The sequence below is a fragment of the Trifolium pratense genome, linkage group LG3 (genome assembly GCF_020283565.1).
Source record: "Trifolium pratense cultivar HEN17-A07 linkage group LG3, ARS_RC_1.1, whole genome shotgun sequence".
Classification (NCBI taxonomy): domain Eukaryota; kingdom Viridiplantae; phylum Streptophyta; class Magnoliopsida; order Fabales; family Fabaceae; genus Trifolium; species Trifolium pratense.
This window is the reverse complement of record NC_060061.1, coordinates 50,550,242-50,577,050: the sequence shown is the minus strand read 5'-3', so window position 1 is coordinate 50,577,050 and position 26,809 is coordinate 50,550,242. Positions and strand designations below refer to the sequence as shown.

At 31.1% G+C, this 26,809-nt stretch overlaps 3 protein-coding genes across 6 annotated transcripts; 2 read left to right on the top strand and 1 right to left on the bottom strand.

Annotated features, from left to right (window-relative positions):
• The first annotated feature begins 1,125 nt into the window (after nucleotides 1-1,125).
• On the top strand, nucleotides 1,126-5,022 carry LOC123912698 (F-box protein SKIP23-like). 4 transcript variants are annotated; one of them, XR_006811440.1, is made up of 4 exons: nucleotides 1,126-2,494; nucleotides 4,126-4,211; nucleotides 4,301-4,359; nucleotides 4,777-5,022. XR_006811440.1 is itself a non-coding variant. In XM_045963252.1 (2 exons), the coding sequence occupies exon 1, from the start codon at nucleotides 1,169-1,171 to the stop codon at nucleotides 2,489-2,491; it is 1,323 nt and encodes a 440-aa protein (XP_045819208.1). In that variant the 5' UTR covers nucleotides 1,126-1,168; the 3' UTR covers nucleotides 2,492-2,494; nucleotides 4,777-5,022. The 4 variants fall into 4 exon arrangements, 1 of the variants encoding a protein (XP_045819208.1); XR_006811441.1 differs by lacking the exon at nucleotides 4,301-4,359; XR_006811442.1 differs by lacking the exon at nucleotides 4,301-4,359 and having other exon boundaries at nucleotides 4,126-4,300.
• Nucleotides 5,023-5,739: 717 nt separating this feature from the next.
• On the bottom strand, nucleotides 5,740-7,470 carry LOC123912696 (spermidine hydroxycinnamoyl transferase-like). Its single transcript, XM_045963250.1, has one exon. It carries the CDS (start codon nucleotides 7,325-7,327, stop codon nucleotides 5,960-5,962), a length of 1,368 nt encoding a protein of 455 aa, XP_045819206.1. The 5' UTR covers nucleotides 7,328-7,470; the 3' UTR covers nucleotides 5,740-5,959.
• Nucleotides 7,471-24,068: 16,598 nt separating this feature from the next.
• Nucleotides 24,069-25,744, top strand: LOC123912697 (spermidine hydroxycinnamoyl transferase-like). The gene has a single exon (XM_045963251.1). The coding sequence runs from the start codon at nucleotides 24,121-24,123 to the stop codon at nucleotides 25,483-25,485; it is 1,365 nt and encodes a 454-aa protein (XP_045819207.1). The 5' UTR covers nucleotides 24,069-24,120; the 3' UTR covers nucleotides 25,486-25,744.
• The last annotated feature ends 1,065 nt before the right edge of the window (nucleotides 25,745-26,809 follow it).

The window sequence follows — 26,809 nt, the reverse complement described above, 5'->3', positions numbered from 1 at the left end:
AAGAAACTATGCATATGTCCCATAAATAGAAGGAATCCCTACAATGTATGTAACCTCAAGCATGTGAAAAATATTCGAGGGACATCTTTAAGGTTTGTTCCATATGTATGATTAAGCATATTCTATCCTATTGAGTTTCATTCCCCTTTATAGTTTAAGTTTTGTTCAATATATATATATATATATATATATATATATATGATTTAAGCATACTTTTCAATTTAGTGGTCTTTAGATTCATTTTGTCAGGTGAAGCAAGGGGAAGATAGTTGGCATAGCAAGCTCCCACATCCTCTGTTGTCTCGCATCTGTCTTCTCTTCGTAAACTATCTGGAACATCCCACAAAGACCAACTCTGGTCAACGGTGACAGTGTCTCCACGCACTATAACGCTTGACCACCGGAATGATGAGCATTAACTGCTCATCATAGTTCTTCAGCCATTTTCCGGCAGCCACTTGATGGTCAAGGGCCTTGGCCCAGCGTTGAGGGTTATACATACAACTTTTACAATCCTCACAAAGTACGTATTCATTCACGCATAGAAAATCTTTGTTTCACTCTCACTGACTTGAGCGTCGGAGCACCTGCAAATACATAACCCCCTCCAGAGGCTTGAACGAAGCAACGTCAGACGCGATCACTCTTCTGATCAGGTAAGATCAGTACTCCCTCCAGTTATTTTTATAAGAAACACATCGTAAATGATTATTTTCATTTAATACTCATAAAAATTTAAATTTATTCTATATATACCTTTATTTAATTACTCTTGATTCAACTAACTTACTTATTTTTAAATTCTCTCTCATAAAAAAATAAGGACATAAGTGGAAAATTGGTCAAAGTTTTTATAAAAATAACTAATATTTTTTCCCAAAATATTCCTTATAAAAAGGACGAAAAGAAGCATTTTTCTGGTTGCTTAATTTTTTTAAGGGTCTTGCTAAATAGTGTCACCGGACACTCTTTAAGCATTTCATTCAAAGAAATAATTCATCCAAAAAGTGAAACATTTCGATTTCCAATAAATTGAATTCACACATTTTCATAAAATTTTAACAAAAACTTAGATGCTTAAAGAGTATACTGAGAGCACTGTTTAACATTTTCCCTTTTTGAAAGTGTTTCTATATAAAATTTCTTGGAATAGGAGGGAGAGAAACAAATGTCGGAGCAAATGTTAGCTTTTGCCTTCCTTGTTTTGTCAATCATCATCACCGTCTTCTACTTTCCAATTTCCAGAGGCAAACAACCGCCACCACCGTCACCACCACCATTCATGGCGGCAGACTGGACTCAACTCCCTAAAGATCTTCTACAATTCATATCCGAAAAACTCAACAGCGAATTCTATCAACTCCGATTTCGTTCCGTTTGTTCATCATGGCGTTCTTCCGTTCCCAAAAATCATCATCACCATCTCAATTTACCTTCCAAATTCCCAACCCCTTCCAATTCCAACAACATCGATGATCATTCCAATTCCAATTCCAACAACAACAACGCTTCCACATTCCCTCTCTCCAAACGAACCTTATTCCTCATCACTCCACCCCCAAATCAACAAACCCTACAACCTTGGTTAATCAAAATTGGTCCAGATTCACATGACCTAATTCATCTCTGGCATCCTCTCTCACGTGACAAACAATTCCCTCTTCATTCCCCTCACGTGATCGATTTCAACCATCTCTCTGTCATCGATCTCGGTCGCGAATTCGTCATCGGTCAATTCCCTTCTCAATCTCCTCTCTTTATCAACGACAACACCTCACTCTACATGGAAAAACTCGTTGTTTATGACACGTGTCATAGCGGAAATGAAAATGATCCTTGTTCTGTTCTCCTCACTATTCATGTTTCCGGGAAACTTGCTATTTTCCGATGTGGTGATGAGCAGTGGACGATAATTCCTGAAATGCCGACGATGTTTTATGACGATGTCTGTGTTTTTAATGGGCGGCCTATTGCAGTTGATGGTACTGGTCGGACTGTTGCAGTGGAACCGGATTTAAGTTTGGATTTGGTGGCGGAGGCTGAGGCTGTGTTTGGGGGAGATAAGAAATTTTTAGTGGAGAGTGATGGTGAATTGTTACTGGTGGATAAATATTTATCTTGTCTTGGGAATTATAGTTTGGATGATGGAGAAACAGGTAATGATATTGTAGCAGAGAGAGCTGTGAAATTTGATGTGTTTAGGCTTGATGAGAAGGAGAAGAAGTGGGTGGAGGTGAGAAATTTGGGGGATAGGGTTTTGTTTTTGGGGGAAGATTGTGTTTTTTCTTCTAAATGTAATGGCAATGGGAATTGTGTGATATTTATGGATCGCAATTGTCATTCAACTGAGTTTGGGATTAGTGTTTTTCACTTGGATCAACGTCGGATCTCACCTTTGTCTGATTTCCCTTGTTATTCCAAGTTGTTTTGGCCACCTCCGGAATGGGTTGGGTTGCGTGTCGACAACAACAGAGCATTAATCTTGGATTGAAAGGTGTGTGATTTCAAACTGTTGTAGATGCATTTCTACAAAAACTCCAAATTGTATTATATTATTGTTGTTGTTAATGTACACATCAACTTTGTTTCTGTTGCTATAGTGGATAAGTTTTTCAACAAGAACTTGTAAAAAAGAAATGTTGGAATGTTCTTACAATGTCTCTTGGTCTTTTAAATGATTTTTTTTTGTATAAATTGAAACTGTCCTATCTAACTTGTTCATAAGCAACTATACACATATGACAGCTTTTTCTTTAGGAACTAAATGCTTAACTCACTTGAGAAGTTCCTATAAGATGTAAACTAACCTAAACTGAGCCATACTACTTATTATAGGGTTTTTTTTTTTTTGGAAAGGCAAATGCTAATAAATTGTTAGATGTTAGTGGAGAGTGGGATATGAACCCTTTTCCTTTATCTCTCTCTCCCAACCACCCTTATGACTCCCTTACTTATAACTTATAAGTAAGCGAAGGATTGATAAGTATCACATAAAATTTACTGTAAGGACTTTAGGCATCAGTGTCGATAATTGCATGATTCTTCCCGTTTCAACTTGATGTTTCTAGAAATCAATATTATTCCTTGTGAATTGTTGTCATCTTTGCTGTCATGTTTCTCATTCTCTGCTATAATTCTTTGTTCTATTTAGTTATCAGCAATACTAGAAATATTGTGTATTTTCTCCAATTTTGAAAGCGTGAATTCTATATGCTATGATGAACGTTTTTTTCTTGTAATTAACAATTAGAATTTCATACTCAATTAAAAATGCATTTTCTGGGTGCTGGGTATTTTATGCTCTCTTTCAATTGTTGTTTCCTATTATTGACTACTGTATAGTCATATAAAAGTAGATAGTTGAATAGAGACTAATTGCAAGAGAGAGACAGCAACTATAATGAGATTTAGTTACGTGGGCTAAAATACATTTCACACCCTCGTAGAGTCGCAGTCAAATAGCTTTAGCTTAATAGATAAAGAATACAGAAACAGAACCACAATGCATTGGCCCAAAATCAAACAAGATATCACAAGTCCAAAATGCTCTTTTTTGTTACACATCCGGGATACTGGGCTGACTTCCATCTTACAATTTTCCATAAATATATTGCCTTGAGTTGGGAGACTTCACTTAGTTTCTGTATAAGGTATTAGGAATAATCTTGTTTAAAGCCATTTTTTGCCATTTTTCTCATAAAATGGCTTTGCAACTAATGCTGCATCAGTTAGAAGAGTTGACATATACAAAGTTTATATCCACAGTAGCCTAATCCCAATAAACACGCAGCTCGCAATTACTTTAAGTATAAGGTGAATAAAGGCTTATATGCTTGGTAGTGATCGAGAGACGATGACCGCTTTGCATGTGTAGGTAATGGCCTAAGGTTTTGTTGCGTCATGGCTCACTTTCAATCTTTTTCTGGTATATGACATAGATGCTTGATCCTGTTTGTATCTTTTCAGTAGCCGAATACCTTGAGAGTATGATAGTGTCCTTGTTTTGTGCACTATATGTAAGCCAAAGTGCATTCTGTGTTAGAACTCGTTTACTTTTGACAGAAACAAAGGCCTTTTGTTTCTTCTAATAACTCATTATTTCATTATTTTTCTTGCATTGAGCAGGTTCATACTAAGAAATTTAGTTCATGGTTGTGAGGGATTAAGGTTGTCTAAGCGCATATGATTTCTGCTACTTATCCATTTTCCACGTAAGCCAGAAAAAACTCCTTTTTTCCATGTTTCTGTCAATGGAACAATAAGCTCTACCGTATGATTAAGAGAAAGAGTACATGTGCAGGTACTTGTGCCTGGGACTTAGGCCACAATGGGGTACTTAATTGTTGCATTTCTTAATGGGTAAACTCCCTCCATTAGGGATACTATTTTATGTTATAATCTAATATATGTATATTTTGATCTAATGCTAATAATTGATAGTTGAATATGCTGAAATTTGGTTGTTGATGTCCCAATTTGTTTGACTTACACAAGACATGTCACAGTTATCTATGATTTTATAGATAATTAGGATAATATTTAGGTTAAAATATAAAATGGTTACATGTTTGATGTGATGTTTAATTTGAGGGTTGATGCACTTTAACCTGAATTGTTTAAGAGGGAGTTCATAAAAGTTCTGGTGGTGGGAGGCATATTGGTGTTTAACTTTCATGCTTATTATAGTATGCTTTTGTCCGTGGAAGACAGGTTTTTGAAGAAATACTCTTTCTTGATTTTTTCTTAATATTGTATTTGAATTTATTTTAATTGTAGGCTGTGAAGGAGCCCTTTGATGCAACTTTCGGCAATACTGCAGATGATTGTGTCCATAGACATCGGAGAATGCTTCTGTTTTTATTTATTTATTTTCTTGTATAGTATTGATGTATAGGCCCAGTCAATTAACAAGATAATAACTCCATCATTCTTCTTATTACAATACAATTATACAACATTAGGTGATGTTAAGCTTTTCTTTTTCGTTTGAATTTATTGAATATATTTCTTTTTTAATGTAAAGTTTCAGCTTTATAGGTATGTCATCAGAACAATTTCAAATTTCAATGCAGGAATTTTTAAACTGGTTTTAAAAATCGGGTTTTTGTTTAGATCCTGTGTTTTTAAACTGTTGGAAAATACCAGTTTTTGAAACTAGTTAAGGTAAAAACTGGTTTTAGTAACTGGTTTGACATTCAATAATGCACATTTCTTGGTATCGGCTTTAAATGGCTTCAATGATAAAAATCCAGTTTCAACTTTTAAACTGTAGTCCATGTGACCAACAAGCGTTGGTTTGGTGGTGAAAATTTGAAACTTTAGAATGCGCTCCTTTTAAGGTTTAAGTTTAATTTCTCCCAGAGCTATTTCTTGTGTTGGGTCGTCCATATAGAGCAAAACTGTGTCTTCAAATGGCCACCACTAATGTTAGGGTCCTAATAAGTCGATTTTTGAACAAGATACATATTCTTCAAAAAAAAATTAATAAGACATGTAATGAAAAATATATATATACAAGTAAATATTTAGTGAGTAGTATAAATTTTTTATGCAAAGAAAATATATTAAATATTGAAGAAGTGCGATATCTCAAAGGAACCGTACGTGAGACTCTCGCGTCATACGGCTCCGTCTCAAAAGAAGGACCCCCCCTCCTTTGACCAACGGGTCCTCGAAGTTGAGAATTATAAGATCAACTCTAAAAGAGTATTACAACAATAACCATCCTATACATAAATGTTATAAAAGACACAACCAAACGAAAATCTGATAGATAAACTCAAATGCAAAAGATACAAATATAAACCAACAGTATCAAGTAGCTAGTACAATGTAAATAACAAATCTTGAATTTATTGAAAAAACCGTGCAAGTCACCATCAAAACAGCTGCTGAAACAAGGAAAATGCAACACACCACACTCAACTAAATGCTTGATAAATGGAAAGAACTAAATATTTCATATATCCTCATAGAAGAACTTTTTGAAAAGCTCCAAATGTGCAATCTGAAAATGCAAAGACACAATAACAGAACCATCTCCATCAGGACTAAGAGTAATGTATGCCCTATCATGTGGAGACACACCAGCATATCCAAAGTGAATAGGCTTCCCCCATCCAAAATCAACTTCATGAAATGGCATTCCTGTCCAACTAGCTACTTGAAAATTTGGATTCCCAAAATATGGTGCTTTTTCAGTTTCATCACCAAGAAACAAATTCGTTGCATCTTCCACTTTTCTAAAACTTCTAATAACATCAATTTGTGACTTTATAAAATCATCTTTAACTAACTCAGATGCTTCCCTTATCTTTTGTGCTACATAGCCTAAAGGCTTTGATGTGATTTCTCCAATATATCCTTTTGTTGCAGTTAATGCCAAAGCATTACCAAAAAAGTTTTGAGGAAGTGGTGGAATAATTCTTTTTCTAATATCAGCATGAAATCTAACAACGCTTTCTTGATCGTCTTCAAGCTCGCGCGCCTTAGATGCACATCTCCATAGATGTGCACCAATTGCTTCAAATTTACTAAAAGGTCTTGACCCTTCTTTTTTCTTCATTGATAAAAAATCATTAGCTTTTTTCTTCAATTTCTCAACATGTTCAGGTGAGAGTTTCAATAATGTTGCTGTCGTTTTCTTCTTTCTTTCTTCACTTGTGTCTTTTCTTCCTATAATGAGTGGAAGAGGCTTCAATTCCAAGTGCTCAAAACGCGGTACTTTCGATGGTGTGTGTGAAAATTTTATTATTGTTCTATCAAGAAAGGGTAATTCATTAGGTTCTAGTGTTTCGCCGCGTGATATTTTCGCCCATGAGGTGATGAATCCACCAGCTCCAATTCCATCTGTTAAAGAGTGGGATAAAGCAACACCAATTGCAAAGCCTTGGTTATTTTTGAAACTTGTGACTTGCACAACAAGAAGTGGCATTTCTTGAAAGGGTTGATTGTAATCGATTATTGGAATAAGCTCTTTGGTTGAATCAGAAGGTGAAAAGTCACCATAATCATGAATTGTTTTTGTGGTTTCAGCTTCAAGCAAAATGGCTCCTTTGGCATTGAGATTCAATTCAACTCTACAACTATCAACTTCTTCATCTGAGTAACACAATCTACCAGCTATAGGATAGTAGTGAACTAGAATTTTGCTTAGAGAGTTTTTCAGTGTTTCTATGACATTTTCTTGGTTCTGATTTGGTTTGTAAATGTAAATGGTGGGTGTGTGATGTTGAGTTGCTACTTGATCTTTGTCAGAGAGCCATAAACGGCCTTGGGGTGTTGGTTCTTCTGGAATCACAGTGTAAGAACTTTTAATGGTAACCATTTTTGTGCTTCTTACTCTCTAAGGTATTATGGTTTAAGTTAACATGGCTATAACATTATATATAGGGAAAAACTATAATCTGTTCTTAGGCATATGTTAATGATTAAAAAACTGTTTCTACTTTTAGAGGAGTGAGTTATTGTTATTGACTTTGAGATCAAGATGAAAGGACTTCTTATTATAAATGATGATGCATCAATTTAACTACTGATGTTCCTTCTCATTAAATGTCTATTGTCCATTATTTTCCTTCGATGTCCATAACCGGGGACAGAATTGTACGTGGGCTCAGTGTCATAAAGAAGAGAAAGACAACAAACAACTCGCAGTCAAATTTCAATTCTAATTATAACAAGCAATGTTAAACTCTTGGACAAACTTTACTCTTATCGATGGTTGAAGACGATAAACATCACTCTAGTATCAAATTATCATAGTTGGTAGTTGAGTCCGTTGTATTGTTTGAGTATCGACTAATTTTGTATTTCATGGTACTTCTTTGATTGGACCTTATGTATTTCATAGTTGGTAGTTGAGTCCCTTAAAAAAAAATTTAATGTGAAATCATAGTTTGGAATGATTTTAAACTACATGTCATGCTACCTAATAAACTGTCCATGTGTGCACTATTATACTTAAAAATTAGTTGATTGATCGAAAGGACATTCACACAAATCCTAGGATGAAACTGTTGTTTTAATTGTTTGTATTCATCCACACAATGTAGGAATTTCAGTTCTTACATTATAATTTGCGTTATTGGTGCTGGAAGGTAGTCTTATCCTCGCATTCAATAATTTTCTATTTGACTTGTAGGTTAAGGAAATAGATGTGAAGCTATCAGCAAGTCTTGAGGGCGAAAATTTGGCTTCATTTACAACTATTATTGTGTAGTTCATGGAATGTAGTAATAACAAGATTATGTAAATGTAATAATTTCTCTATTCTGTTTTGTTTTGATGTGATTTAATGTCATTTTGATAGTTTTTTAATGTTCATTTTGATTTTGTAAAAAAAAAAATCAAAATATCACTCTTGACCAAAACAAAATGGGAAGTTCCTGCGGATATTTATGTGGAATCATGTTTCCTGCGGAAGTCTATGGATTTATCTGTGGAAACATGTTTCCTGCAGAATTACATGCCGGTATTACTGCAGACTTACCTGCGGATTGTTATCAGGAAAGTTTGGTGCGGATTTGTTCTATTTTTGGCAGGAAATTCCGCATAAACGTTTTAAACCCATCTCCATCTTGTCTTCCACATCAAGTGCATTCAAAATTTTCACCAATTTGTGTTTAGCAGCCATGGTGCGTAGCAGCCATGGTGCGCGCCAAATTTCGGGCTCTAGATACCAATTGTAACGGATAAAGTGGGTTCTAGGGACGAACCGATAAAATCAAAGTCCCAATATATAGTAGGGATTCTAATTAATGATTTGGAATAAAATCTATTACCAAGGAGAGATTATATATGCAAACATAGTATGCATAGTATTGACTCCGAGTTTTTAGAGAGAAGAAAGTTGTTTGATAAAATATTTGATTGATTCTCAAATGAGGCTAAAGCCTTCTTAAATACAACCACGAAGGCTTTAGAGAGATGAAAGTTGTTTGATAAAATATTTGATTGATTCTCAAATGAGGCTAAATCCTTCTTAAATACAACCACGAAGACTAAAAAGATAAATTGACATAATATAAACTATTTATTTAAAATAAACTATTAAACTATACTTAATTGTTGTCACACCTACTTCCATGCGCAAAACAAGAATTTATATATGAGATTTATTTTTGTCATCCTACCCGTTACTCGTCCGCCCTACGCGTTTCTCATTTTATCCTTTCGCTACTTAAGTAGCAGTCGTTGTAAGAATGAGAAATTTTGAGAAAAAAAACACCTACATGAAAATTCATTTTTATAACATCTGCTACTTAAGTAGCGGACGTTATAAAAATGTGAAATTTGAGGAAAAAAAAAACCTAACATGAAATTTTCTCATTTTTATAACATTCACTACTTAAGTAAAGAACTAGTAAAAATGAGATTTTTGAGAAAAACACACTCTCCTACCATGAAAATTTCAAGATTTTAAATGTAGAATCTGCTATTTAAGTAGCAGACGGAGGTATTTTGATAAATTCGTAAGGCGCGCAAGAAATGCAGTAAAATGACAAACGTAATTCTCTTCGAATATAGAATCTTATGGGCCAACTACAATCCCATTGGAAGCATTCTATGTGCATTGGACTCAGATTTTATTGAATGGACGTCCTGATTTGGACTTAAAGATTATTGGGCCAATTTTGTTCGGAAATACGTTCAACAACTTCTTTTTTCAAAATAAGAAAAAAAAAACAAAAATTATAATCATATGATATATATAATATATTCAATTGTAAACAAAAAAATATATTCAAGAATGTGAATTTCTTTTGTCGCCCTACCTACTTTTCGCGCACCCTACACATTTTCATTTTTACCTTTCCGCTACTTAAGTAGCGGAAGTTATAAAAGTGAGAAAACTTGAAAATTTGTTGAATATGCCGTCTGCTATTTAAGTAGCAGACGTTATAAAAAAATATGGTAGGGTATCTTTGGGTGTATCCACTACCTAAATAGCGGACAAAAGTATTTTGGTAAATTCGTAGGGCGCGCGAGAAGATGGATGGGTGACAAAAGAAATTCTCTTCAACAATGCCTCAAGTCTCTTTCCAATACAATTTAATTGGGCCGGCTTACATTCGACCAACTCGTAAACCTTCATACTTATATTTGAACCTTCAGGACAAGATTCAAGTAAACCAGTGGACAATGATAGAAAATTAAATATTTGAGTCTCTCAATTCAATAAATTAAATATTTGAAAATTAATTGTTAAACTATCTCAAAGCTAAAAAAACAAAAAGGGGCATAATTTATGGGTCTATTTGGCAAGCCAAAAAACTAGCTTATAGCTTATGTTTTATGGCTTATAAGCTAAAAGACTTGTTTAGTAACAGTCTTTTCAGAAATAGTCTATAACTTATTTTATTGACTTATAGCTTATTTTACTGAAGCTATTTCAAGTAGCTTCTTAGCTTCTAGCTTATCATTTTTTCTTCAAGTTTTACCCTTATAATTTTAATGAAAATTCACATTTACCCTTTGTAATTTATTATCATTATAATTTAAAATAAACTCGGTAAATATATGTTTTAAGATTGCTGCTATATATATATATATAGGGGAGGGATCAAATTACACCGGTGTAACATTTGAGTAATGTTACACCGCTCAATAACGCTTTAACGAATACAAATTTTACAAAATCCACCGTTGGATTGAAAGTTTATATCACATAGATCATCAATGTTAGAATTTATAAAAATCTAAAATCGTTTGATATGTTATTGAGATCGATCAAGATGAACGGTATTCAATAAAAACGCATAAACCATTAATCTTGATTGGTCTCAATAACATACCAAACGATTTTAGATTTTTGTAAAAATTAATATGGATGATCTATACGATATAAACTTTCAATCCAACGGTGGATTTTGTAAAATTTGTATTCGTTAAAGCGTTATTGAGCGGTGTAACATTACTCAAATGTTACACCGGTGTAATTTGATCCCTCCCCATATATATATATATATATATATATATATATATATATATATATATATATATATATATATATATATATATATATATATATATATATCACGCCTCGCCTATAATAAGTAGTTTAATACAGTATAATTTAACCTTGTTATCCATACAGTATAATATAAGGTTGTTGCTATATTTTTTTTTATAGAGGTTAATTGCTGCTATTATGCTATATATCTAGCGCCTATTATTATTATTATTTTATTTTTTTTATCAATTTATAGGTAGCTTATTATAATTTACATTCACTATGCTATATTGTGAATATATATATATTTTATTGCTAATTTTAGTTTTTATAAAGTATATAAACTGAATTAAAAATTTAATAAAAATTTAGCATATAAATTTATTTTTTGATAAATAGCATATAAAAATTAATTTAATAATAACATATGAAAGATATATTTATTAAATTAATAAATTTAAAATATTTAATTAAATTAATAAATTTCTAAGTATCTTAAATATTATTGAATTAAAGATGTCATTTTATGTCATTTTACATTTATCAGTTAGTTGAAACCGCTAACTTTACCAAACACTTCAATTAGCTTACCAGTCATCAGCCATCAGCTATAAGCTACCAACCATCAGCCATCAGCTATAAGCTAGCTTATCAGCTAACCGTTCTTTTTGCCAAAAAGAGCCTATGTGTTTTTTTTCGAAATTAAGTATTTGAATGCTTGAGTTTATTTTAATTTCATATTTGATTTTCAATAAGTAAACAAGCCTTTAATTACAACTTAATAATCTAGTAAAAAAACAATTTTATAAATGTATTTTTCGTTTTGAAAAGTCTAAAAATTTAATTTAAATAAAAAATAATAATGTTATGATTTTTTTTTGTTATAATCTTTAAAAAAGCCTCATCATAAAATTTGTTTTATTTCTTAAAAACTGTTATGGACTTCTTCGCCAGAACTGTTAAATTAATATCTTCACCCAGGGACGGATTCAGAAAGTTATCGTACCGGGGCCAAAAATAGTAGTAATATATAATAAAATTAAGAGAAAATAGGATATGAACCGACATACAATAACAACCGTTTATTTTGCCAAATCACTCTACTACACCCCACTTTAAACAATTTCTTTTTTTATTTTCATTGGATGTTGGTGTAAATTTTTTTTTGTCAATCAAATACAAATAATCATATCCTTTTAGACACTAGACAAAATAATAAACGCTACCGAAATTTACACATAATCGCAAAGTTTAGAGTTCAAACCAAAATAAAACTGTCTTTACTTAATTAATGTATATAATCTATGCTAATATAGAGCTTACATATGTATATTCACAATATCATTATTTTCCATATATATATAATTAGAGCGGAGGAATGTATACATATAAATGATACGTGAGAGGGAGGGGGCCTTGGCCACTGTCTTCCCCATCTATATCCGTCCCTGTCTTCACCTAATGAGGAGATATAGATAGAGATTCATCCTTCTCATTTATTTTCCACACAACTTTTGTAACATAAATTAACACCACGTATGGAATTGTGAGCCATACATACCCTCAGCTCTTTAATGATAAGGAGATATACATATCATCAACTATTTTGATTGTCAAACCTACCCTCAACCATTTCATTGATTGTCAAACCTACTCTCAACCGACAACCATTTCAAAAATTCTTTTTTGCCAATAAAATTATAAAGGAAATACTCTGACTTGTTTAAATATAATTGAAGGGAGTGAAGTGGAATAAAATAAAATTTTCATTCTATTGTTTAGATATTTTAATATGGAGTTCAATATATTTTACATTTATGTAACCAAAAAAAAGAATATATTTTACATTTTATGTCTTGGTTCCTAAATTGTGATGAAATCTACTCCAACCTATTTTATTCCATTGTTATCTTAAAATTCAAACGATGGAACATTAATTCATTTCATTTCTTTTCATTCTATTAATAGAATGGAACATTAATTAATTCTATCTCTTTCTATCAACTATCAAGTATGAGTCTCTCAATTCTCATAATGACCTTAAGAAAATGTTAAACAAGACTCCCGACTGGTGTACTAATTAAACATATTAATAAAGAAATTTTGTCTTGAAATTTATGCATTAAATAAATTAAAAGTGTAAAAATTTATTTTCAAATATTTTGTTTTTTTTATTATATGCTTAACAAAAGGTTAGAGGACATGACCCTATATTACTCCTAGTTTGTTATGCAGGAACGGATGTACGATGTTGAGGTAGTGTGGACCTTCAATTTTTATTCCATTTTTTTTTTTTTTTTTTTTTTTTTTTTTTTAATTTTTATTCCATTTACAATTTTAATGTTTTTCAAAAAAGATATTGATGACTGTGATGATGTAACTGGACCACCTCCAGGAGGGAATCCATTCTCTGATGGGATGTGCATGTGCATGTGCCTACACAAAATTAAATTTAGGAGAATTTTTTTAGGATGTACTGTATACTATTCCCTCCGATCCTTAATATAAGAGGAAATTTGCTTTTTAGATTCATTGAGAATCTAATGTTTCTGGTATGTAATATAGACTAGATACATTATATTTCCAATGAATTTAATAAGAAAACTTCCTCTTATATTAAGGATCGGAGTGAGTATAGTATAAATATATCTTGTCATTTTGATCACATGACGTGTGTCTCTCTACGGCCACATCATCATCACACAGTACACAGTACACAACAACAACAACCACACAACCTGTTTGCTTCGGAAATATATTCTATTTGTATGGTGGAAATCGTTTGAAGTGATTTCATAATAAAAATAGTGTGAAATCTGTGTGGTTCAGATTTAAAATAGTGTAAAATCTCTGTGAAATAGTGTGAAATCTGTGTGATTTCATAATAAAAATAGTGTGAAATCGTTTGAATCGTTTAATCTATAGTTAATGGTTCAGATTTAAAATAGTGTGAAATCTGTGTGAATTTCAATTGTAGCAAATAGATCGGTTTCTCAGATCGGTCCTTAAAGAAAAAAAGATCCGGATTGGTCCCTTAAAAACATATATGTTTGTCATATTGGTCCTTTCCGTTAAATTTTAACTTCAAATATAACAAAAAATTCCAATGGTTAAAAGTTTAAAAATTAATAAGGTTTTTGGTAGACCACTTACACTTAATGGCATCCACAATCCAGTCAACTAAAACTAACGTTTTTTGTAAAAAATTGACGGAAAGGACCAATTGAGAAACATATGTGTCTTTAAGGGACCAATCCGGACCTTTTTTTTCTTTAAGGGACCATTGTAAAACCTAAAATGTCTTTAAGGGACCAAAAGACTAATTAAGCCTTAAAAGTATTAAAAGTTATCTTTTTAATATTAATTTTATTTTTTATTTTCTTTGTTGGCATGCTTAACAAATGTCTCGAACACACTATAGCATGATCCATATTTTTATTAAGAGCAAAGGTAACAAATTGCTCATTTGTTGGAGCTAAAAAGATATTTAGAGCATATTCAATGAAGGTATCTAAATGAATTTTATAGAAGAATAAACTGATTTATTATTTTTCTATCCATTGGAAAAATTTGACGTAGCAAAAGTGGATATCATAAAATTATAGAAATAATATGCTATGAAGATAAATTTTCAGAACTAGGAGGAATCAATGATCTTTGCATATAAAGCTACTGGAGACAAGAAAACATAATGCACTCATTGGTATATTTGTTTTTAGAATTATTTTTTTAGAATCAATCGTTGGAACTTGGAAGAGCTTTATCTGCTATTAAGAATCGGTTGTAAAATCGCATGAGAGATCAATGGTTGAATGGATATGAATGTCTAATTGTTTATAGAGAAATATACTTTTATTGGAATTGAAAATAAAAAAATCATTCAATATTTTCAAAATATAAATTCTCGTAGAGAACAAATATGATTATATTATGCTGGAAATTTATATATTTGATTTCCCTCCTGTTCAAAATTCATGTTATCCTTCACCGTTTATTTATATGTTGTTTCAGTAACAGAGTGCACTCTGCTATTGTGCTCATAGGCATGCATGAACAATATTTAGTTATTTGGGGGCTCATAATAAAAAATGCTGGTACGTACCTCTAAGAAAGTAGTTGGCTTAGCTAGGTAATGCAATCTTTATCATGGTTTATATATAAATAATTAAAATGACCAAAATCAAAACAACTTGTGGATCTTTATATAAGATAATTTTTGGAACATAATTAATTTTTGGAACACATGTGTTTGGAATCCTATTTTCTCCATTTGTTGTCTTCAAGTGCACATCATCTATCTTGGATTATTCTATCTTCTAGAGATTTTCAAACTCGATTTTACACTAAAAAAATAATAAAGGCCCAGACACATGTGCAACATGTGCTGTGGCATCGGGCCTCCTAAAAATAAAGGCCTCAATATTTTTAAGTATACTAATATTAGTAAATTAGGGGTGTAAAAATTAATATATTATACAACAAACTGCAAAAGTACCATTGTTAGGTCCATAATCTCTTTTATGGAGTTGTAGTTTTAATAAACTATGGAGTGTAAAATTTAATACATTACTTAATTGACGAATTTCCTTCAAAAAATGTTCCAAAAATGACTCGTTTTAAGAGTTAGAAAATATTTTATTATTATTGATTAGATTATGACTCTTTTTACGTTAATTACAGAGATGATTATTTTTTTTTTTTTTGCTATTTGTAATTTAAATCAAGAATAATTTTTTGAAAAAAAAAATTGCATTTTTATTTATTAAAGAGCCACTTTTTATATTTGCATAAGGCCTTCATAAACTCACGACCGGCCAGATAAAAATGAACATGTGTGTGTAAATAGTGAGGTTGGAAATGGACATTTACTTTAACTATTTAACCAATTAGAATTTACTCAACAATTTTTTTAATTATTTTTAATTAGTATAAGAGAAAATATAATACAGGACACATCAACGGTTTAAAAGTCATCAATTTTTTTTTTTCAATATACAAACTCTTTCCAACTTGGACTCCATGATCCATCACCGACACCATCTCAATTCACTTCTTTTTCAAAAAATAAAAATACCCTATATATTAAATTTTCCATGTCATTCATGTCAATTCACGTGCCAATGCTATGATAAAAAAAGAACATTGTCATGATATAAAAGAAATAAAGAAAAGGTAAAAGTTTTGAGTTAAAAACATTGAAGTGAAGAAGAAAAAATTGTATTCAATGCTTTGAAATTTGAGGCTCCATACATATTGCTTACAGTAGTAAAATTCAGCTATTGTAAGAGTGGTATCCCAGATAGCCATTTCTATGAATGTGGCTACATCACTTTAATTTCATGATTTCATTTTGAATATGACATTCTAGCTTGTAGAATAAAAAGGAGTACTAAAAGACACAACAATTAATTAGAATGACCATTTAAATTATTTTTTTTAACATCAACATATTTTTTCGATAATATTTTAGATATTTTCTAAATACTAATTCCCATGGACCATGCTAGAATTTTCCTATATGTTGATACTCATCAAGCTTAATTACAATTTATAACATGCATTTTTTGTCACTAATACAAACTCTTTTCAACTTGGACTCCATGATCCATCACCATCTCAATTCACTTCTTTTTCGAAAAATAAAAATTCCCTATATATTAAATTTCTCATGTCATTCATGTCAATTCACGTGCCAATGCTATGATAAAAAAGAACACTGCCGTGATATAAAAGAAATAAAGAAAGGATGAAAGTTTTAGTTAAAGAACATTGAAGTGAAGAAGAAAAAATGGTATCCAATGCTTTGAAAATTAATGTTCCACTCCATACATATTGCTTACCGTAGTAAAATTCAGCAGGTTGTAAGAGTGTACCATGTAGCCATTTGGATGAATGGGGCTATACATCACTCTTATATCATGGCATCCGAAATGAAATTAACTGAAATCGGTTAAATTCGGAACCTAGAGTCTGAAATGATGCAATATGGTTGAAATATTGGTTTTGTTAAGATTAGGACCCGTAGTTGCAACAGAAGTTCTATTTGTTGATCCTATAGAAAAAATTTGTTGAATTTGTTGGTTTTAGATGAAAGAATAGGAGAAAACAATAAGAATAATAAATATTATTGACAGTAACAATGACTTAAATACATTATTTACATAATAAAATAGAATAGTACGACCCATGTAAGGCATAGAAACAACCCTAACATTTTCTATTAACAAAATCCAACACATGTAAGGCCCGGTGCAGCATGCAACAAAGAACAAATGAATAAGAATGATGAAGTTAAAATGAAGTGTTTAGTCTACACACACAACACAAGACACGAGAACTTCTACTGAGTAATTAAGTACTAAGTGAAACACCCACTAATCTCAAATCTCAGACTGAAAAATCTTGCTTAAGTTACCGATATCATGAAACTATGTATATCCCTCTGTTTTTAATCAGAATTCATGTTGATATGGACACACCACATGAAACAGAGTAGCATATTCATACATTCTAGTTGGTAATGTTTAAATCCAAAAAAAAAAAAAAAGAGACCAAAGAATATTGTGTTGGAACTTAATTAAATCAAGAACATACACACATAATTGAGAGAGAATTAAGAGAGAGAGAGAGAGAAATTATTGTTATTGATCACACTTAATCACAATGTCACTTTACACCACTATTTATAATATGTTGCTTGTTGGTTAAGTTACTAATAAACTAGTAACTATCCCTAACTAACTCCCTTAAGTTACTAACAAACTATATATATAAATATCGAAAATCAAGGTTTAGTACAAAGATTTTGAAAATGATTAATTTGTGATCAAACAACTTCTGGCATCTCACATTAGTATTTAATTTGTTGTAGTAAAAATTAACATTGAAAAAATCATTCTCACATAACATAACTCTTGAATTCAATCCAAACCATGTCATGATGATGAAAATCTTTGGAAACTCAAAACCCCCATTTCAGAAACCATGTGCCTTGGAATCTTTGTACTACTTCAACGGTTTGGAGAGAATGTGTGAAGGAGAAATACTTATAATTCATATTTATCCTTTTTTATATATAATGGTAAAGCTTTTTTAATCTCTATTTTTTTCTTCACCATATATGCATGTTAATAAGATGAGCCTTGATTATATTGTACTTTTGTTAAATCCCAACCTATTTTATCCTCTATATATTCTAATGTATAAGAAGTTATTTAATTTATATTTTATGATGAACTCCAGAATACATATGAAAAACAATTTTATCAAAATAAATTGATTTTTTTTATTAAAAGAACATAACAAAATAGATAGTTTCGCCATATCATAACCCAATATCAACTATATTTTTATAAAAGATAAGAAAAATGAATATCTATTAACGGGGTAATATAATTTTACACTATCAACTAATATCAACTATATTTTTCGCTATATCATTTCCACTGCATCCCAATTTCTTGATATAACATGATAAATAGATAATTTTTTATTGGATGAATGTGTAAAACTATATTACACAGTCGGTATATCTCGATTAAACTCATAAAAAATACAAGTAGTGTTTTTACTGCTCTTCTATAATCATTTTTAGACTACCTCTTCAATTTATGGGTCACAACTCACAAGAGGGTACTAGTATTGACAGTTTGACACTGTATTGAGTATTGACATTGTACCTTGTCCTCCTCATCAATTTGAGATTGGGTCAAATCAATACATCAAAATGTAAACATAAAAAATGTCACGTAATTGGTGTGTTAGAGAAATGGGTCAGCTTTAGTCGAAAAAAAGAAATGGGTCAGTTCATGCATCCAAAAAATTGTCACGTTATTTTAATGCTTTAATTTAATCTCAATTTATGTGGATACGAACTTTAATTATTACTTTCTTTTTTGTGACGAACTTTAATTATTGTACTTGAAAATAATTTAATAAACGTGATGAAAATCTATCAAAGATTAATTTATTTATGTTTTATAATCTATGAAAGATTAACCTTTGGCAAATGCTAAAAGTGTTCCCGAGTAATATAATTTTTATGTGAATACGTAAACTCAACTCATTGAAAATTGATTAGAGAAAAGTTAACATATGTCCTTAAGACACTTGTTAGTGTTTAAAGATAGTAAATTTTATGTCAAAAATTGTGCATTTTATCATTTTAAAAGTCAAGTATTGTTTATTCTAAGATTTAATTACTGTTAGCATGACCCTTTATTTATAAGGCGAAGAGCATCTAGACATTAGGGGACAAAGCAGGTTTCGGCTTCATCCTTTGTCTATATCTCTTTATTATATTAAAAAAGAAGAAAAGAATATATACAAACGTATTGAAAATTGTAGTGTTTAATTTTTTGACTAAAATATTTCTTTAAAGGGTCATGTTAAACAGTGCACCCGGTGCACTGATTAAGCATAACAAAAATAGAAATAAAACATAAAGTTAATGTTGATAAAAACAATTTTTTACACTTTCAATGCATTGAATGCACGAGTTTCAAGATAAAATTTTCTTATTTATGTGTTTAACTAGTGCACCAAACGCACTATTTAACATTTTCCTTCTTTAAATGGAATGCTTAAAGAGTGTCCGGGAGCACTCGTTAGCAAGACTCTTGACTTTTTTTGAACGAAAGAAACTTAATGCATTTCATTAATCACCAAAAGTTCAATACATGACGGAACAATCTCAATTATATGGAAACTAGTCCAAGAATTTGCCACCTAACTAGGGTATGAGCAACCAAATTCATCTGTTTCATAATAAACTTAACTTCAAATAGTTTGCACAAGATAACATAACAAAGATAATTTCATTAACGATTGAAAGAAACTCTGAGTTGCCTCGCCTCTTGGTACCAAATGTCTCAACCAGCACTTCAGAGTCACTTTCGAATGTGACTCGTTCAAAACCCCTATGCTTAGCTTCATTCATGGCTTGCAATAATGCACATGAATCACCCTTCTCCGTTGATAAAATCATTTGCTGCCACTGCGTGAATCCAGCAGTAAACTCACCGGAGCTATTACGAAAACAAGCACTCGTAGTTGTCCTTCCCAAATCAACAAAAAAAGCTGCAAGGAACACCGAATGATAAAACTTACATTATTATGTTTTTATCAAGTGCTCAAGGAACACCGACCAGCATAACCAAAAAATAAATTCTCGAAGGATGAAACAAATGTTATATTCTATGTCAATTTTTCTTCTATCCATATAGAAAGATGACAACATGTGTAATTGATTCATATTGTTTTTTAGTAACCTTAGAGAACATGGGTGTCAGATTCTCAAATCGATTTATGCTTTCATGCAGGAATTTATGTTGCGTGGTTAAAACTTAAAACCAAGAAAATCATGCGTGTGTTAGCTTATTGAACTAGCTTATTTGCTTGTTCAAAAAAATAAATATGTTTAGTAGAAATTTTTTTTAATTAACTTATAATTTTTTGAGATGCTATTTCAAGTATCGTTTGAGCTTATAGTTTATAGCTTATAGCTTAACAGCTATTATCTCATAATTTGTTTTACGGTTTTGGACTTTTTTGGTTGATAAAATAAGAAAACTTGCTTCTTATTTTGTTTGCAATTTTTTTATTTTAATTTGAAATTTTTGGTTACATGAGAGAATATTTTAATTTGGAATATGATAGTGGACCAATGCAATTGACAGAGAAAGGGGGTAACTGCACAGTCTTGAATGTGTGATGCTATTTATGTTGATTTACTTTAACAAAAAGATAATTTTTCTAGATTATTTTCTAGATTTTTGTTCATTTACTTTAACAAAAAGATAATTTTTTTTATGGGTGTTATGCTATTTATTAGTCCATTCGATCCTTATTATAAGTTTTTATTTTTTAGATTCATAGAATGTTGGATGTATCTAGTCAATAATATGAATCAGATACATTCAATATTTTATGAATCTAAAAAATAAACTTCTTATAATAAGAATCGGAGAGAGTACGAGGCAGATAGCGACGAAAGGCAATAATTGATTTTTTTTTTTGGTACATGCAATAATTGATCTTTAAAGTGAAAAGGAAATGAAATTCTTGTTAGGATACACAGGAATACACAGGAGGCTAGTGATTGAATGGGGGGTTAGGATTAATTCTTCAGATTTCTTGTTACTTTTTTTTTTTTGGTACATTGGCTAAAAAGAAGAAAAAAAAGGCAAAAAGGAAAACTAAGCTATATGATGAAGCACCCTTAAACATAAAACAGAAGAATGCTCTTTAAGGATCCGATTGATTTTTTTGGAAAGAAAGTGAAAATAAAGAAAATTTTGCAAATTAATGCATGAACTTTCCTCCCATTTTTATGCATTGATTTGCGTAATTTTCTTTTCTCTCACTTTCTTTCCATGGAAATAAACGGACCATTACATGAGGGGACTCCCAAATTTTTATCTTGGTATCACTCGCCGAACCCAACTTAGCTAGCCAATCAGCACTGAAGTTTTCTTCCCGGAGAGAATGAGATAGAGTAACGTCTCAATTCAACTTCAGCATATCCCGGATGTTAGTAATAACTAATAACAGCAGCGTAGTAGTGATATATGCTATGTCCCTTCAAAATAAGATTCAAGACCGTTTGAAAATCTGAATAACACAAGATGCTCAAAAAACCCAAGTCTACCATCGCCTCTACAGATTAAACCTCCAAAACCGGTTCTGCCCGAGGCGCCCAAACAACTACCATCCACATTTCTTGTTGTTATTAGTCGTACTAATAAGCATTTCTCTGTTTTTATTAGATTTAATTAGGTGTCATTGTGTGATAGCTTATGACTAAATATGTGTTGTTAGGTGCGATTCTACACAAGATTTTATCCTAACTGAATTGCCTCAGAGAAGCACCATGAAATATAAAATTAGTCGATACTCAAACAACACAACAGACTCGACTATCAAGTATGATAATTTAAGACTAGAGTGATGTTTGTCGCCTACATACCACCGATAAAAGTAAAGTTTGTCCAACAGTTTAACACTGCTTGTTACAGTACTACTCCCTCCGTACCACAATATATGTCGTTTTGACATTTTTACACATATTAAAAAAGATAATTAATGTTGTAGGAAAAAGAGAGATTATGAATTGATTTACAAAATTGTCTTTTATTTATAATATGGAAAAAGTAAATTGAAGTATTGAAAAAAAAAAATAACAAATAGTTAAGGATATAATAAAAAAAAGACATTAAATATTTTATTGGTAATATAAATCAACATATATTGTTGTGTAAATTTTTTTCTCAAAGTAACAAGATACGAAGAATATAATATTAGAATTGAAATTTGACTGGGGATTGTTTGTTGTCATTCTGTTCTTTAAGACACTGAGCCCACATATAATTATGTCCCCTTATGGACGAGTTGATAGTTGACTGACACTAATGGACATTTAATGAGAAGGACCATGAATACTTAAAGGAGAATGTTAACGTGTGCTCTTAAGGAGGGTACATGTTAAGAAAACAAAAATAGAAATTATTAAATGCTAATTTGTGTATTTTGACTTTTGAAGCATTAAATTTCTTGTATCATTAAATATTGAATTTCTATTTTGGTATATCTTAACATGTGCCGGCACATGTTAACAAGACCCATAGTTAAATCGAGACATATGTATTGTATCATACCTAACGTCGGGTAGAGAATACGTATGTATTTGTGAGCCATACGTACTTTGTACAGTATCATACTCGTACCTGCCCTCAGCTCTTTAATGAGAAGCAGAAATAGATATCAATATCATCAAACAACTAATCCTCGGCCAATTTTTTTTTGAAATTTTTGAGGTATATTGACCAATTTACAATTTTGGTTACTGTTTGTTTCCGCGTCAGCATGCAAAATCACGTTTTTTTACACATGCAAAAACACACGCTAAAAATTAAATTCTCAACAAATATCTAATTTTTTTTATTTACTAATATCTAAATATTCATACTACAATTCAATTGTTTTTTATACGTAAAATGCCAACATTGTTAAATTTTTCTTTATGACACTGAAAATCTCAATTAATTTTAAATTTTTGTACACCTGAGTAGAAATCAAATTTCTAACTACCAACTTAAGAGCTCAAACCTCTTACTGTTCATTACTATTGGTTAGCTATCTTTTATCACTACGCACCCAAATTTATAACTCTAAAGCTAGCGAAGCAAATATCAAGCAAGAACTAATAGGAGTGTCCTTTTTTCTTTTGAATGGCTAGGAGTGTCCTAAAATGATATTAGTTATATATTTTTTCAATTGTACATCTAATTACTAATATTATGTGTACCATTATCTATTCAATACTTTTTATCAATAAAAAATTTGTCTCAAAATCAATAAAAAAAAAATCATTATTTTTTACTTTGTGTTTATAGTAATATACATCAATATTTGATAAGGAAAATTTATTGAAGGGTGTTTGCAAGTTGGTTTTTGCATGAGAGAATTTTGGAAGATTGTGCCTATATTTTAATATTAAATTAAAAGAAAAACCAGATTTTTTTTGACTTACAACAAAGCTGAAGATTGAACCAATGATCTCTAGCATACTATTCAAGCTAACATATATCTGTTTTAGCGCATACGAGTTTTAACATTTAATTTGATACAAGAGTCTGAGTCTCCAAGTATATTACCTAATATATCTTTTTTTGCACTTTCTTTTATTGATTAAGTGATTAAGTAGTATATATAATGACTAGAAATTTATCTTTAAAATAAATAAGTAGATAACTTTGTGTTCGAATTTTGACTCCTACATATATAATAAATATTTCTACCGACTATATTATACTCATCAGCTTTTTTTTTTGCAGTTTGCACTCTACTCATCGATAAAAGAAAACATACAAGTATTTGTCATATATGTACCATATATATATATATAGTCTTGCTAACACGTGTTCTAAGAGTACACGTTAAGAATCAAAAAGTAAAAACACTTTCTTTAAAGGCAAGCTAGTTTTGTTAAATTAATTTGTAAAAAATTTAAAAAGTGAATTAGATATGTGGTGATTTTTTTTGAAGTCATTAACATGTGCCTAAGAAGTAAGGACACATAATTGTTTTTCCCTATATATATGCGCATGCATAATGTTATAGCCATGTTAACTTAAACCATAATACCTTAGAAAGCAAGAAGCACAAAAATGGTTACCATTAAAAATTCTTACACTGTGATTCCAGAAGAACCAACACCCCAAGGCCGTTTATGGCTCTCTGACAAAGATCAAGTAGCAACTCAACATCACACACCCACCATTTACATTTACAAACCAAATCAGAACCAAGAAAATGTCATAGAAACACTGAAAAACTCTCTAAGCAAAATTCTAGTTCACTACTATCCTATAGCTGGTAGATTGTGTTACTCAGATGAAGAAGTTGATAGTTGTAGAGTTGAATTGAATCTCAATGCCAAAGGAGCCATTTTGCTTGAAGCTGAAACCACAAAAACAATTCATGATTATGGTGACTTTTCACCTTCTGATTTAACCAAAGAGCTTATTCCAATAATCGATTACAATCAACCCTTTCAAGAAATGCCACTTCTTGTTGTCCAACTCACAAGTTTCAAAAATAACCAAGGCTTTGCACTTGGTGTTGCCTTTTCCCATTCTTTATCAGATGGCACTGGAGCCGTAAAATTCATCAACTCATGGGCGAAAATAGCACGTGGCGAAACCTTAGAGCCTAATGAATTACCTTTTCTTGATAGAACATTAATCAAATTTTCACACACACCCTCGAAAGTACCACGTTTCGAGCACATCGAATTGAAGCCTCTTCCACTCATTATAGGAAGAAAAGACACAAGTGAAGAAAGAAAGAAGAAAACAACAGCAACATTATTGAAACTCTCATATGATCAAGTTGAGAAGTTAAAGAAAAAAGCCAATGATTTTTTATCAATGAAGAAAAAAGGTTCAAGGCCTTTTAGTAAATTTGAAGCAATTGGTGCACATCTATGGAGATGTGCATCTAAGGCGCGCGGGCTTGAAGACGATCAAGAAAGCGTTGTTCGTTTTCATGCTGATATTAGAAGAAGAATTAATCCACCACTTCCTCAAAACTTTTTTGCTAATGCTTTGGCATTAACTGCAACAAAAGGATGTGTTGGAGAAATCACATCAAAGCCTTTAGGCTATGTAGCACAAAAGATAAGGGAAGGAACTGAGTTAGTTAAAGATGATTTTATAAAGTCACAAATTGATGTTATTAGAAGTTTTAGAAAGATGGATGATGCAATGAAATTGTTTCTTGGTGATGAAACTGAAAAAGCACCATATTTTGGAAATCCAAATTTTCAAGTAGCTAGTTGGACAGGAATGCCCTTTTATGAAGCTGATTTTGGATATGGGAAGCCTATTTACTTTGGTTATGCTGGTGTGTCTCCACATGATAGGGCATACATTACTCTTAGTCCTGATGGAGATGGTTCTGTTATTGTGTCTTTGCATTTTCAGATGGCACATTTGGAGCTTTTCAAAAAGTACTTCTATGAGGATATATGAAAAGTTTAGTTCTTTGCATTTATCAAACATTTATTTAAGTGTGGTGTGTTGCATTGTCCTTGTTTTTCGTTACCATTTTGAAAAGTAGAGATTGAATTGAAGTGATAAGTTGTATTGCATTGCATTGTCCTGTTTTTCATTATCATGTTTAAAGTTAGAGATTGAATTGAATTGAATTGAATTGAATTGAAAAGTTGTTTAATTTTATATTAATGTTTCACTAGCTATATTGATGGCTACTTGATAGTGTTGGTTTGTATTTGTCTCTTTAGCATTTAAAGTTTATCTATCATATTTTTGTTTGGTTGCGTATTGATATTCCATGGTACATTCTTTTTTTGGACTGTTTTGGTGCAGTTTTTTTTTTTAACCAATAGAATTCATTTTAATTTTCACATCAACTCAAGTCTATGGTGAGTTCTTTTTTTTAACAAACTTTTATTTATTGCATATAAGTCTCCCATCAAGTAAATATTCATTTACAAATTACAAACAAAAAACAAATTTTATTTCAATTAAAAAAATCATCCTAAATAAAACCATCAATATTTCAATTAAAAAAAAAAATCATGCGTAAATCCCTAAATAATATATGTGATAAACTGCCATATATGTCACGGTTGACGCTGCCATATAAGCTGCAACCTCTGATTTATAATCTGGCGAAGTGTCTTCTTCTTCCTGTTCCAGAGAATCTTTTATTCCATTAAAATCCCAAAGACAACAAATTATATACAGAAAACAAATTAAAGCATAAACCCTAATTCCCAAATTAAAATCAAATTGATTCTTAATAAATAATTACACATAAATATAACAAACATGTCAGTTTCGTATTTACCTTAGCAATTGTCTTTTCGATAGATCACACACAAACTTCTTTTCCAATCTCGCCATCGAATGGAGTTCCGTTCGCGAAAACAATGATGAACGCAGATGATGAACAAAGAAGTTTCAATTTTAGTGATGATGAGGGTGATGAATGCATGTGATGAACAGAGAAGTTTCAATTTCAGTGATTTTGAGACTTAGAGATGAAAGCAGGTGATGATGAACCGAGAAGTTTCAATTTCTTTTCCTTTTTTTGATATCGTAGAAAGTCATGAAACTTCAAAAGAAGAAACTGACTTTGTTGTTTTTTTTTACAATCACAATTAAAATAAAAAATAATTTAAATATTGGGGTAGTTTTATAACTTTTAATATGATAGGGACTTAGTTGAAATATTATTTGATATAAAGATACATGGTAGATACCATATAAGTGGTTTGTACCATATAATTTAAAGTTAGTCAATACTTCATTCTCATTGGTCAGATTAAAA